This window comes from Eufriesea mexicana, unplaced genomic scaffold (assembly GCF_001483705.2).
Source record: "Eufriesea mexicana isolate 0111107269 unplaced genomic scaffold, ASM148370v2 scaffold9296, whole genome shotgun sequence".
NCBI lineage: Eukaryota > Metazoa > Arthropoda > Insecta > Hymenoptera > Apidae > Eufriesea > Eufriesea mexicana.
In genome coordinates this window covers 17,558-29,637 of record NW_016917025.1, presented here as the reverse complement: position 1 = coordinate 29,637, position 12,080 = coordinate 17,558, and the positions used below count along the sequence as shown (strand labels likewise).

At 41.3% G+C, this 12,080-nt stretch overlaps 1 protein-coding gene across 1 annotated transcript; it reads right to left on the bottom strand.

Moving 5' to 3' along the window:
- Positions 1–4,510: 4,510 nt before the first annotated feature.
- Positions 4,511–7,724, bottom strand: LOC108553100 (gamma-gliadin B). Its single transcript, XM_017907865.1, has 3 exons — positions 7,690–7,724; positions 6,683–7,147; positions 4,511–4,957 (listed from the first exon to the last, which is right to left on the bottom strand). Exons 1-3 carry the CDS (start codon positions 7,693–7,695, stop codon positions 4,511–4,513), a joined length of 918 nt encoding a protein of 305 aa, XP_017763354.1. The 5' UTR covers positions 7,696–7,724.
- Between the last annotated feature and the right edge of the window lie 4,356 nt (positions 7,725–12,080).

Below are 12,080 nucleotides of genomic sequence, written 5' to 3'. Positions count from 1 at the left end.
TCGTCGTTGCGTCACGAGGCGCGTCTGGAACCTCCTGAACTCTTTTGTTTCAGGTTAGATCCGGGGTCGGAAAGTGCAGGTTGTTGGACGAAGTTTGAGGTTCCAGTTTGGGCAGTGACTTATTGGCTGGTGACTATATTCTAAACTGGTGGTGTTTATACGTGCTAAATTTGGAAGAATAGTTATTTTCGGTGTTTAACCATTGCTGTACTCATTTTCCGCAATTGTATCTTTCTATAGAGCTTTTCATTTCTCCGACTCAGCTTTCAGAGAAATCTCTTTAATTGTAAGATCACTTGGTTATCCATAAAATGACTTTAACATATTCGTCAACGCGATGATGTTAGCGATTCGTAAAGATAGAGTCCACGTACCATGAAAATTCACTCGAATCAAAAACCGAGTATGTAATTCGACGGTGGAAATATTTGAAAAATTAGAGAAAAACGTGATGCAACGTTCGTAACATCCTCTCATTTACGCATGAAGGTAACTGCAATGGTAGCTGTGTTTTCTGTCCCGATAATCATCTGTACGCACCGGATGTTTGCGTGTTGAATTTCACAGTAGAACATTGTTGTTCGCGATGCAAGGGTCGATTTATCTGATCAAATATAGTAATCGACAATGCAGCTGCAATGCCATCTCTCCCTTTGTTTCAGGGGTGATTTAACGACACGATTAATCTGCTTGAGAATAATTTACCTAAAATGTATAGTATTACAGTTTACATAATCATCATGAGGGGGACTTGGTCTGTAGGGGAAGGATAGCGTGGATAAAAATATTACACGAACGACTTTTGCTCCTTTGATTGCCATAATTTTTAAGGGATTGCGATGTCCTTAATAGAACTAAAATGAATGAAACAAATTAACTTCGAATATATGTTAACAGATTTCTGTGCAGGTAATTATAATATTATATATCGGGCAAATCGCATCGAACGAAACGCACCACCCTCGATAGAAAAGCATCCCTCGAAAGATCGGTTCGACCTATGAGTCACAGACACGCAACAAATTTCATCACACACCTGAAAAATCTCTGACCTCGAGCTTAATTTGCAACACGGAAGTAATTTCGCGCGGAAGAGACCGACCGGTTATTTAAAACCTCCTCTCCCCGCAATTATTCTCCGCACAATAAGCGACACCCCTAAACGCGCAACACTTTCGCTCTCGCCTCGTGCTTCCTCTTCCTTCTCTCCTTCCTTCCTCCTTTCCTCCCACTATTTTATTTTCCCCTTTTTTTTTTTCGTTAAAAATAACACCTCCGGATGAAAAAGCGAGGAACTCGCCGTCGAGAGGGTGAAACGGAGAGAGACAGAGAGCCAGCTCGCTCGCGAGAGAAAGAGAGAGATTATCGCGACACGGTGCAGGGGAGAGTGAAAAGTGGCGGAGGTTACTTCCGGAAAAATTAATATCTCGTGGGAAGGACGGTGCACCGGCTGTTAGCTCAAGTGCAGACGTCTCTGACGCGGGGAGTCGGGGTACCAAGGGGACCAGACGGGAAACTTTGTTTTCCAAAGCAACTTCCCGTCTCTCTTTCGCTTCCGCTTCGTCCGTTTCCCCTTTGTTCCCGCGGATAACCCACGGAGAATAGATATCTCTCGAAAGGTAGAGGAGAGTTTAGGAGTATCCAAAGAAACTCCTGGCCCGGAATTCGCGAAGCTTTCAAACGACCGCAGGCTGGCTCTCTTATCCACTGGCTTGGCTAGGTCTTTAAGATCGGCCAGAGTTTAATTGGTCTTGACCGCTTGACCGGAGAGTAATTGGCCGGTTCGAAATTCGGTTTTCGAACTAGCTGCCGGCCGAATCTTGAGGCCACTCGCCGTCCACGAGATCTCTTTGTTCTCCGACCAACAGCCGTATTTAATGTTCGGAAAGAGTTGGAGAAGTTGAAGAGCCGGATCGACTGGATTGTCTCGAGCCGAATCGTTGAAAATAAGTTCCACGAAGATCTTGGGATTTTTATGCTACGCGGTTAATTGATCGGCCCCTGGAGTGGGTACTGTTAGAGGTGTCTGAATCGTTGACGTCAGTTAGCGATTTTGAAAATAAATAGCCGTCCAACGAGCCGAGATACCGAATGCAACGATTGCACGCGATCAGATCAGGGCTGACTTTACACTACATGCACCCAATGATTGCGTGGAACTTCCTTTGGAACAGTGGAACAAGGTGAATTCCAAAGCTTCTTTCAAAAGCTCAGAATAACTGAGCAAGAGTCGTGTCTGAAGCTCAAGAAAATAGACCAACAGCTGCGCATCACTTAATTCGCTTAATTTCACATATAAAATATTGGCATGTCGTCTCTCTGGACTGATCGACTGGTTTATGGGGATGCATCAGTTTGACGTATTCCGAATTTATTACAAATCGCATATAAATCTCATAGTTTCATTTATAAGTTAACAGTGCATAATTACGTTGTTTTCTAAGTTGTTTTTCGAGCGAAATGTCTGATTTCGTTCACGTTCAAATAGGTATACAAGAAAAACCCGTGAATCTAGCGTTAATATCGATGTTATCCAAATCGTTGTATCAGCAAGGATGAAAAACTCCTGTTAAAAGTTTCAAATTTCAAAGTCATATTATCAAATAACGTTATGTTATATCATCGACGTTAGTTTTCGTTTGTTGACATCTTGTTTCAGAATTTCGTAACACGGCATATTGGTATATTAGTTACAGTGAGAAAGTTCTGGTGAAAGTCGCGACTGTCAAGATTACATTATACAAAGTCATATTGTATAGTTAACTTCCATTTGTTAGTTCCGTGTGTTCTGTTATATTTACGACAATTATTTTGCAATAATTTTGCAATAATAATATTCCACCAGTCGTCAATTACATATCAAGAATCAACATCAATAGATGCATAAATATTAAAAGTTTTTCTAACTCCCAGAAGAGCAAATGTCATGGATTCAACGATATCTATTACATGAAACGTCCATCGAGCAAACTATCAATAATTGCACCATTAATCATTACCAAATAAATGAACGAATGGAGTAACGAATTCTTAATAAATACTCGAATCCAACAGACCAAGAGCAATATATTGCCATTGTGAAACGAACAACGCAAACCGGCTCTCTCCTTTCTTTTTCCAATTTTATCGCGGCCAGGACGTGGTGGAGGGTGAGGAGGGTGAGGAGGGTGAGGAGGATGAGGAGGATGAGGAGGAAGAAGAAAACTGGCCGCAGTGGTTGCGGGATATGATGAAAAGCACGGGACGAGGAGAAAGGGAGAGCATTTTGGTAGGTTGGAACGTGGCTGTAGAATTTCAGGAGGATCCTGACGAGGGATTGGCTGTGTCGGAGTGAACTTATGAAACGGCCAACCCCGGTAGAGTCGAGCGAGATATTAAATTTCTGGAATTTTGCGGTTAGGCGCGTCTACATGCTGACGGGTCTGCCACCAACACATCCGCGTTTCTGTGCTCGCGTCCACGTGCCGTGGCTAAGAAAATTCTTTCACAGGATTTCTCCCATTACCGTCTCGATACCTCTCTGCATCCTTCTTACCTATGCGTGTAACGTGGCTGGAACAAAGGCGGTTCGTTTGATTCGCCACTTTCGTGGCTGATGGCTGTTTCTAATTGATCTTCCTCCTCGGCAGTCGTAGCTGATGGTAGCCGATTTTCTTTCTGACGCGAGAAAGAAAGATGATAATCGTGATATAGTTGTTTACAGTTCGAATAGTTAGATGAGATTTTATGTAGAGGAATTTTCGAAAACGTAATAGTAGACAGTATAATATTTTTATTCTTCTCAGTTGAATACTGGTAATAGATCGTAATCCATATTTGTTATATTAGTTACAATTTTTCATTTTCGTGTGATAATTAACAACGCTACAGGAAACGATCGAACTAACTATCGACAGTTCGAGTAATCGTAAGAGATTTTATTTAGGGGAATTTTAGAAAACGTAAGAGTAGATGATATAATATTTTTATTCTTCTTAGTTGAATACAGGTAATAGATCGTAATCCATATTTGTTATATTAGTTACAATTTTTCATTTACATATGAGAACTACTAACTCGTAATAAGGAAATATCAGTAATAACAGAACAGGAAGCGATCGAACATTGTTAATCCACTGTGAGAGTGTGTACGAAAAATAGCAAATTTAATTTCGCCTACTTTAAATATTTATTATTCGATAATGGTTTGACAATTAACTATTCCAATCGCAAACTAAACTTCGTGATTATCGAAGATGATTCTTGGCCCAAGTCTCAAGACTAGCAACTAAGATTCGGATTTAGAAGAAATGACAGACACCCATTGCTCGTTATTATCGTCTTTATTGTTACTTGCACCCTAACTTACAATACAATTCATATTCTGCTATCTACAACATATACAATCCGCCTTGCAGTTAATCCGGAATTAGGATAGCCCAAGATCCTCGTCAGAATTACAATACAGAGTTACACTTTACGAACTATAGTTATAGTCGGATACACACACACACACCGGGTTCCCTCTGACCTAAGGCAAGGTTAAGAGGTATCTAGACTCGCTGGCGGGTACTTGGTAAGTGGCGTAAGAGGAACCAGACGACAACGGAAGTACTCCAGCTGGATTGTCATACTGGTACTGCACTTGCGTGGCCACGGGTTGGATCTCGAGTTTTTGCGGTTTCGATTCGACTGCAGCGATCGGTGCAACTGGAGCAACGGACACCTGGAGTCCAGCTGGCACGACTTGCAATTTCTGTAGAGGAGCGTACGCGTAGATCGGTCCACGAAGAGGTTCCACGTTTTCAGCGCGGATCTTAGCGAAGTACTTCATGGCCTCGATATTTTGTCGGCTGACATAGCGAACACGTTGAAGACGGCCATCGGGTAAGGCCACATAGTACTCGCCAGACTGCTGGGGTTGATGCTCATCGGTGTCTTCGTCTTCGAGCTCGTTCACAGAGTTGACGGGCTCGGACTGGTGGACAGAAAGATAGAAATAGAATTACAGGTGAATTATAGTCGCTTAAATATGACTCTGATAATGAATTGTATGAAGCAATTTTTGATAATACGATCAAGATTAGTCTGAAGATTTAGAGTAAATGAGGTACTGCCAATTCAGAGCAACTGTAAATGGATGTAGTAGCTAAGAAACTTTTGCTGATAGCTCGGAGAGTGGAAAATATGAAATAATTTTTGCTAATACTGCGATCAAGATTGTTCTACAGGTTCAGAATTATTTGGCAGATCGTAGAAAATGTATCTCCAAATTAGGTACTGGTAGAAGAATGTAATAGCTAAGAAGCTCTTGTCGATAACTTGGAGAGTAGAAAAATATGAAGTAATTTTTACTAATATTCCAATCGAGATTAGCTCCAGGACTATTTGACATGTCATAGAATATGTGCTTCCAAGTTAAGTACTCGTAATTGAAAGCAACTGTAACACTATGTAACAGCTAAGAAACTTTTACCGATAGCTTGGAGAGTAGAAAATATGAAGTAATTTTTTCTAATATTATAATGAAGATTAGGTTCTGGATTATTCGACATGTCGTAGAACACGTATGTCCAAGTTAGATACTGATAATTGAGAGCAATTGTGAATTGATGTGATAGCTAAGAAGCTTTTGCTACTGTCTTTACACTGCCCAAGTCACTGGGCCGACCCACGTGGAAGACGTGGAGTCGAAGAACAAGAGGGACCAAAGGAAAGCAATTAAGTCATCGTCGAAATTTTCCAGTTAAGCCCGAAAGGAAGGTAACGAGAACGATCCCAGGGACTGAAATCACGGATCACTGCATCACGGATTGTGTCACGCCGCCTTTGAATTTGGTAGGGGCACACGCGTGCCTGCACAGCGATCGAAAGTAAACGACGACTCGAATACTAATGTCGTTAAGACGGCCGAAAAAGGAGAGCAGGACTGAAAGAAGATAGAAGGGAACAGGGGGAAAAACGGGAGCGGACGATTCCCTGGCGCGATTTAAAATTCCGTGGAAACCTCGCGCTGCTCCGGTGCAGCCCCGTGCCAAACGGGCCTGCACTCTCACGATCCTCCTTTCTTCTCCTCCGTTGTAGCAAATAAGACGATAACAAGCCTGATAATACGTAACACGGTGTTTCGACGTCGATGAAATTCAAGCTTCCCTCTTTTCCCTTCCTTTTTCCGTCTTTTCCACGCCTTTTTGGTTCGCCCCTTTGGAGGTATATGGTCATGGGATGAGTGAAAAATTTATTATCATATTTGCATTTCTCTCCATTCTTAGTGGAAGTTTAAAAATTTGAGAATCTTATCTCTCGGATCTTTGTTAATGTTCGTGAGTGAATTTTGATTCTCTTTTGATTGAAAGTTAGACCTAGCTCATAGTAGCGATCTTTGGTTGTTTTAGTAAGATAATGTATAGACTGATATTAGAATACATCCTGTGAGACACTTTCAGATAAGCAATTTTAATCTACCTTTGAAATTTTCTTCTAATTTGGAAAAATGAAACAGCAAAATTACTAGCAAGGTTTACTAGCAAGGTCGAATTTTAACTGTCTTTCTCTCATCCAATCCTCTCAGAACTTCTGTTCTTTGCTCTCGATTAACTATGAATGATACTCGATACTCGGTTACGTAAACTATAATATTAATTTCTGACTGCTTAAATAGCTAAGTACCGGGTGTTTGTAACACCGAAGAAAATTCTCTTACCTCGGACTCAGTGACACTAGGTACGGTAGTAAAGTCTTCCACTTCCGTGGTGGTGGGCACTTGGGTGGTGGTAGCTTCCTGTGCTGGTCCATATTGCTGTTGGGGTACACTGGGTGTTCCGTATTGCTGTTGAGGTTCACTGGGTGTTCCATATTGTTGTTGTGGATTGGCAGGTGTGCCATATTGCTGCTGAGGTGCATTAGGTGTTCCATATTGTTGCTGTGGAGTAGCAGGTCCGCCATATTGCTGCTGTGGCGCACTAGGTTGTCCGTATTGCCTGTTAGGTTCTCGTTGGGGAAGATTGAAGGCCGGTCCAGATGGTCTCCAATTGGAAGCTGGATAGGGTGCATTGGCAGTGTTGGGATCTTCTTGTTGTCTAGCGAAGAAGAATTGTCTTTGCTGCGGACGATATCTTGGTGGTTCTGCGACGACCGCGGCGATCAGGAGAGCAAAAGCGACGAATGCCTGTTTTTGAAAGTGAAACATTGAATTAACGGTGCATTTTCTTACATTTCTTGCAAATTATCAACGTTTATGTGCGTTTCAATTATGTTCAATTGATTGGTTTAATGATAGAATTGTTCCTAATCGCGTTAGTTCAGTCTTTGTTGGTTTTTGTTTAGTCAATCTAGTAGTCGAAATAATTTTAATTCGCTTGGTCGAAATTCCGTTTTGTTAGCCTACTCTCTTCTATTCGATTCGCCTGAACACTAAGTTAGCATTGCAAAAGAAAGATATATCTTGTATTCTGTGTTATTCGCTTGGAAATTTAATCCGTATCGTTAGTCGATCGTTGTATTTTATTAATTTTATTGTTAATTATATCGAAATTGACGTTACCGAAGCGTCTTAGAAATTAAAATACTGATCGTTAGTCAATTTTCTTCTACTCCGATTATGTTTAACAACTAGAATATTATCGTTAGTAACACTTCTGTTCTATTCGAAGAACTTAATATTGGATCACTGAGATGATTTTGTCTTTAAGATAACACGCGAAGAACTACCTTCATTGTTGTGCTAGTATGTTATTGGATTGAGTTGTGGAGTTGACTGATTTCCGAACTCCACCAGCTGGATTATATACACTGAGTCTCGTATGTGGTCTGCATGTTTAAGAGGATCCATGTCGGTCTGTCGGCTGTCAAGTGACATTGACCTCCTAAAACACTGATGAATCCTCGATCATTGTTGGCTCACCATCCGGTCGCAACTCACCTTCGCTTTTTTCGGCGCTTCAAGACACGTACTGGACAAAGAACACTTCATCGATTTGAATCTTGTCGCCTCTGAGAATATCGTTACCTTCCTTTCTATCCTTCCAAGAAAACGAATAGAGAGTAAATAGAATTTAGAATAGTTCCTCGGATAATTCCTCACGATTCTTTGAAATAGTTAGATAACAGAGCCTTTGGGTTATGAGATAATTTGACATGCATAAAGTATATGAAGTATATGAAAAATAATTAAGTATGAAATTTGTCAAAAACTAAGATTTTGACATTTTTCATCGCCATTATGCAAGTTTTTGGAAATTATGCTTCGCATCATAATCACTGAGCAATCACCCAAAGATCATTCAAAGTCTTAAGAAATTTTTCAAAACTAAGATCTAGTATAATAATAGGAAAATTTTGAAATCTTTCCTCGCTATGACGCAAATTTCCAGCAATCGCGTAATCAAAATAGGATATTTCACGGATAGTGGTTACTCGAAAAACATCTCGAAGTACCCAATCATACTTCGAAATATAATCACTTCACAGCAATCACTAAAAGCCTAAATATTCTAACCGTGCCAACGTTACAACGATTCCAAAACAAGCAATTTCAAAGATACGTCAAACCTCGTACTGTTACAAATTTCTAATCCCTTCATTACCATTCCACGAATCGTCATCTGAATCTAGATTCGTCATCCATCGTCCATGGCCGATTCTCGTGCGTGGACAAACGAGCAACGATTACGCCGAATCACGGATTGTGCGTACAATTCGTGTGTATAGCAAGTCCTTATCGATTATGTGGCGATTACGTCGATTTAATTTTAAACCGGACGCCGCGTTGCGACGGATCGCAGAGCGTGCTCGCGCGCGCGCGCGCGCCCGGACGCTTCGGTGCTATAGCCGCCATTTTAATTGATTCTTCGCACGCAGAACGCGTGACTATGATTTTCGCGCTAATAAATTCAGCGGTGTACTCGATCCTCGGGCAGCATCAGTGAAAAGAAGGATGGTGCGGACGTGCACGGTGATATCAGGGTCGAGCGTGCGATCATCCTTCGGAATTTATAATGACAGATACAATTCTGTCTACGAATGATTCACGCGACAGTTCGCGAAAGAATCTGATGCCCGACGGGACCCCGGGTGCCGTGAAATTCGACGCACAAAATTCGAACACGAGCGGATTTTTAATCGATATTTTTTTTTAGGATTAAGGTCGAGCTGTTACGAAATCGGAAAAACAGAATTTTTGTTTCTCTTTCGTCGTTTTCGATCTTTTTAGTCATGTAGTAGGTTCATTAAGTCTGGTTGTATAGTTGAGTCGATAAAGACGAAGGTTGGTGGAATTTTCAAGTATACTAATGTCCATGGCGAGTTCTTATGAAACAATTGGAAATCGAAACTGGTTGTAGGTTAGCCGGTTTTGCTGTAATCTTTTCAAAATAATTTTGCTTATTTGGAATTGTCGGTATGTAAGTTGGAATCTTTGTGAACATTTTCTTTCACCGTATTCGGACAATTTTAATTATTTGTATCGTAAGATAGGGTAGGAATAAAATAAATTCTATTCGATTTAATTTACCTATATTGATTTTGCTCGGTTGTAAATCAAATCTAACTTTCGATCTTTCCTTTTGACATTTTTACATGTCAAAGCGATACGTGTATAATTACAATGTAACAAACTCTCTGTAGGTGTACGAAATTTAGAAATGTATCCATTCGCGAGGTGTTTTAATGTTGTTTATGCAGGAAGACGTAGCGACGAACACAGAAATTAAATATGGGGAGGTTGAGGAAGTTCGAAGTGGCAAAAATTTGATACCTCACCAAAAATATATGGTATGGTGTTACAGATATCCAGTTACAAGCATATGTCAGCGAAATTAGATACATCGAATAATTATTTCCATTAGCGAGAAAGTTTAATAATATTATAGATCATCGATAAATATCACCCTGTTTTTAGTAGTTTAGATTTTACATAGGGGAAAGCTTGGAATGAAAACTTCTTAAAAATACTTGTAATTTAACGTTTAAAATGTAGAACAAATTATTCAAAAATTCATTGTAAAAGAATATCGTTATATACGCTCGTGCTTCATTATGAATTAAGTACATTAATTACGTATTCGAAACGCGATGGCAGCATTTTGAAATACAAAGAGTAACCGGAAAAACCTCTTGCCTCTACGCACTGTCACAAATTATTCGCTAACAGTAGAAAAAATAAAGAATATTAACATTCCACTCGATACCTAATTAAATTTTCTCATATTTATGCAATTCGCGTTACTTTTCATAGACGATTTATATCGAGAAGGTCCAAATTAATAATTTCTCCTCTGACGATAAATAACCTGCAAACCAAATCAAAATTACCATTATTTAGAACAATCATAAGCTAAAAAAGACCTGGAATTTAATATTCTATTATCCAAAATAAAAAAGAAGGTACGAGTCAAACCACGAATTAAGAAAACAATATGACGGAGCAAGAAATGCTAGTAAAAGCAACTTTGCTTCTCCTTTTCCACCATCTGGCAACCCTCTAACGCTGATCCTTACCAGAATGCCGAATTTCCTGCGGAGATTTAACATAAAATCGGCAGAAAGTACGAATCGGTAACCGTGACTCGCGGAATGTGGCAATGTCGAAGGGCGATCTCGTAAGAGAGAAAAGAGAGAGAGAGAGAGAGAGGGGGAGCGAGAGGCTGGCAGAGAAGAGAGAGGGGCATAGAAGAGAAGGGAAGGATAGCGAGTGGTAGAGGCAGGCGGAGGGGTAGCCCGACTAAAGCAAATTATTCACACTCAAACGACTCCATTTCAATATCGGACCGAGGCCCAGGGACAAAAGAAGGGCGAGATGCCTGTCTCCCTTCTGCTTTCGCTTTGCCAGTGCCCGATACCTTTGCCTGCAGCCTGCAGGCTTAACTCTCCTTTTTTCCCTCCACCTTTCTCTCTGTCTCCCTCTCTTTCTCCCATGCGCCGTTTTTACCCTCCCTCCATCTTTGTCTTCGGCTCTGGCCTCTTCTTTACGCTCATTTTTCTCCGTTATTCCGCTGCTACTCTCCGTACCGATGTGTTTGCGCCAGGGTACCGGGGGTATATACCAGGCAGAGAGCACCGCGACGCGAGAACTTCTGGGGTCCGCGATAGATGCAGAATAAATCGCCGTGACAGGGTATCCTTGACCTTTTGCGAGTGGACTAGCCGCTGGAGGTAGGTTAGAATTGATAGGATTGATAGGGATGACAGTAGCCGGAGGAACTAGGTTAAGGAACGGCGAGTGCGATCATCGAACAGCCTTCTGGTAATTTGAAATTTCGATGTTTTTGAATAATTCAGGTTCTAGCTGATGTTTCGAACGATTAGAGGAATTGAAGGCATTGGGAGATTTAATGCCTGACGTGGCTATTGAAATAACAGTCTCAAGACTGCATTCGGATTGACTTACAAACGTGTACCGTGTAACAGTTACATAATATCCATTGAAGATCTATGCCATGACCTACCTATCCTCTAGTTTGCAGTGACTTGCGCGATTTTTCTGATGGAATAAAACTTTTATCTCCGAGTAAATCCCATAATGAACATAATTAGAGGGTACCTACAACCCGTACCGCATACCGATTAACCTTCCCCGTTCAAAAATTTCTATATAATCCAGAAGCAAGCCTGAGTTTGCTTTAGGAGTGCAAGTATTTGATAGAGCACGCGTACTCGATTCGCCAAATTTCCACTTGGACATGCTATAACCACGCCAAACAGGCAGTATCCAAAGACACGTACGAGCACTGGCTTGAGTTCATCAATAAAACAGTGACGCGCGAATCCTCCAGTTACCGAAAGGGGTTGAAAGGCAGCGACGGGGGTGGAGGAAAGCAAAGCCGCGGCCGAAAACGACATAGCCGGGTGTAAAGAAAGGGAAAAAAGAAGGAAAGCCGAGAGAAGAGAGTCCGTCCAGGGCCGAGCCACGTAATTGAATATATTTAAGCGCGGGAGGGACGTTTGTGCGGATTCTCGGCTTACAGGAACCCCATACCGAGGCAACGTCTGCGAGTAAACTGGATTAATCGTCTATGAAGGGAGACTGTAACCCCCGCCGCATTCGTTTGCAATCAGATCCCCATGGGGAATTCGAAACAACGCGTCTATGTTGCGTCCAGGCC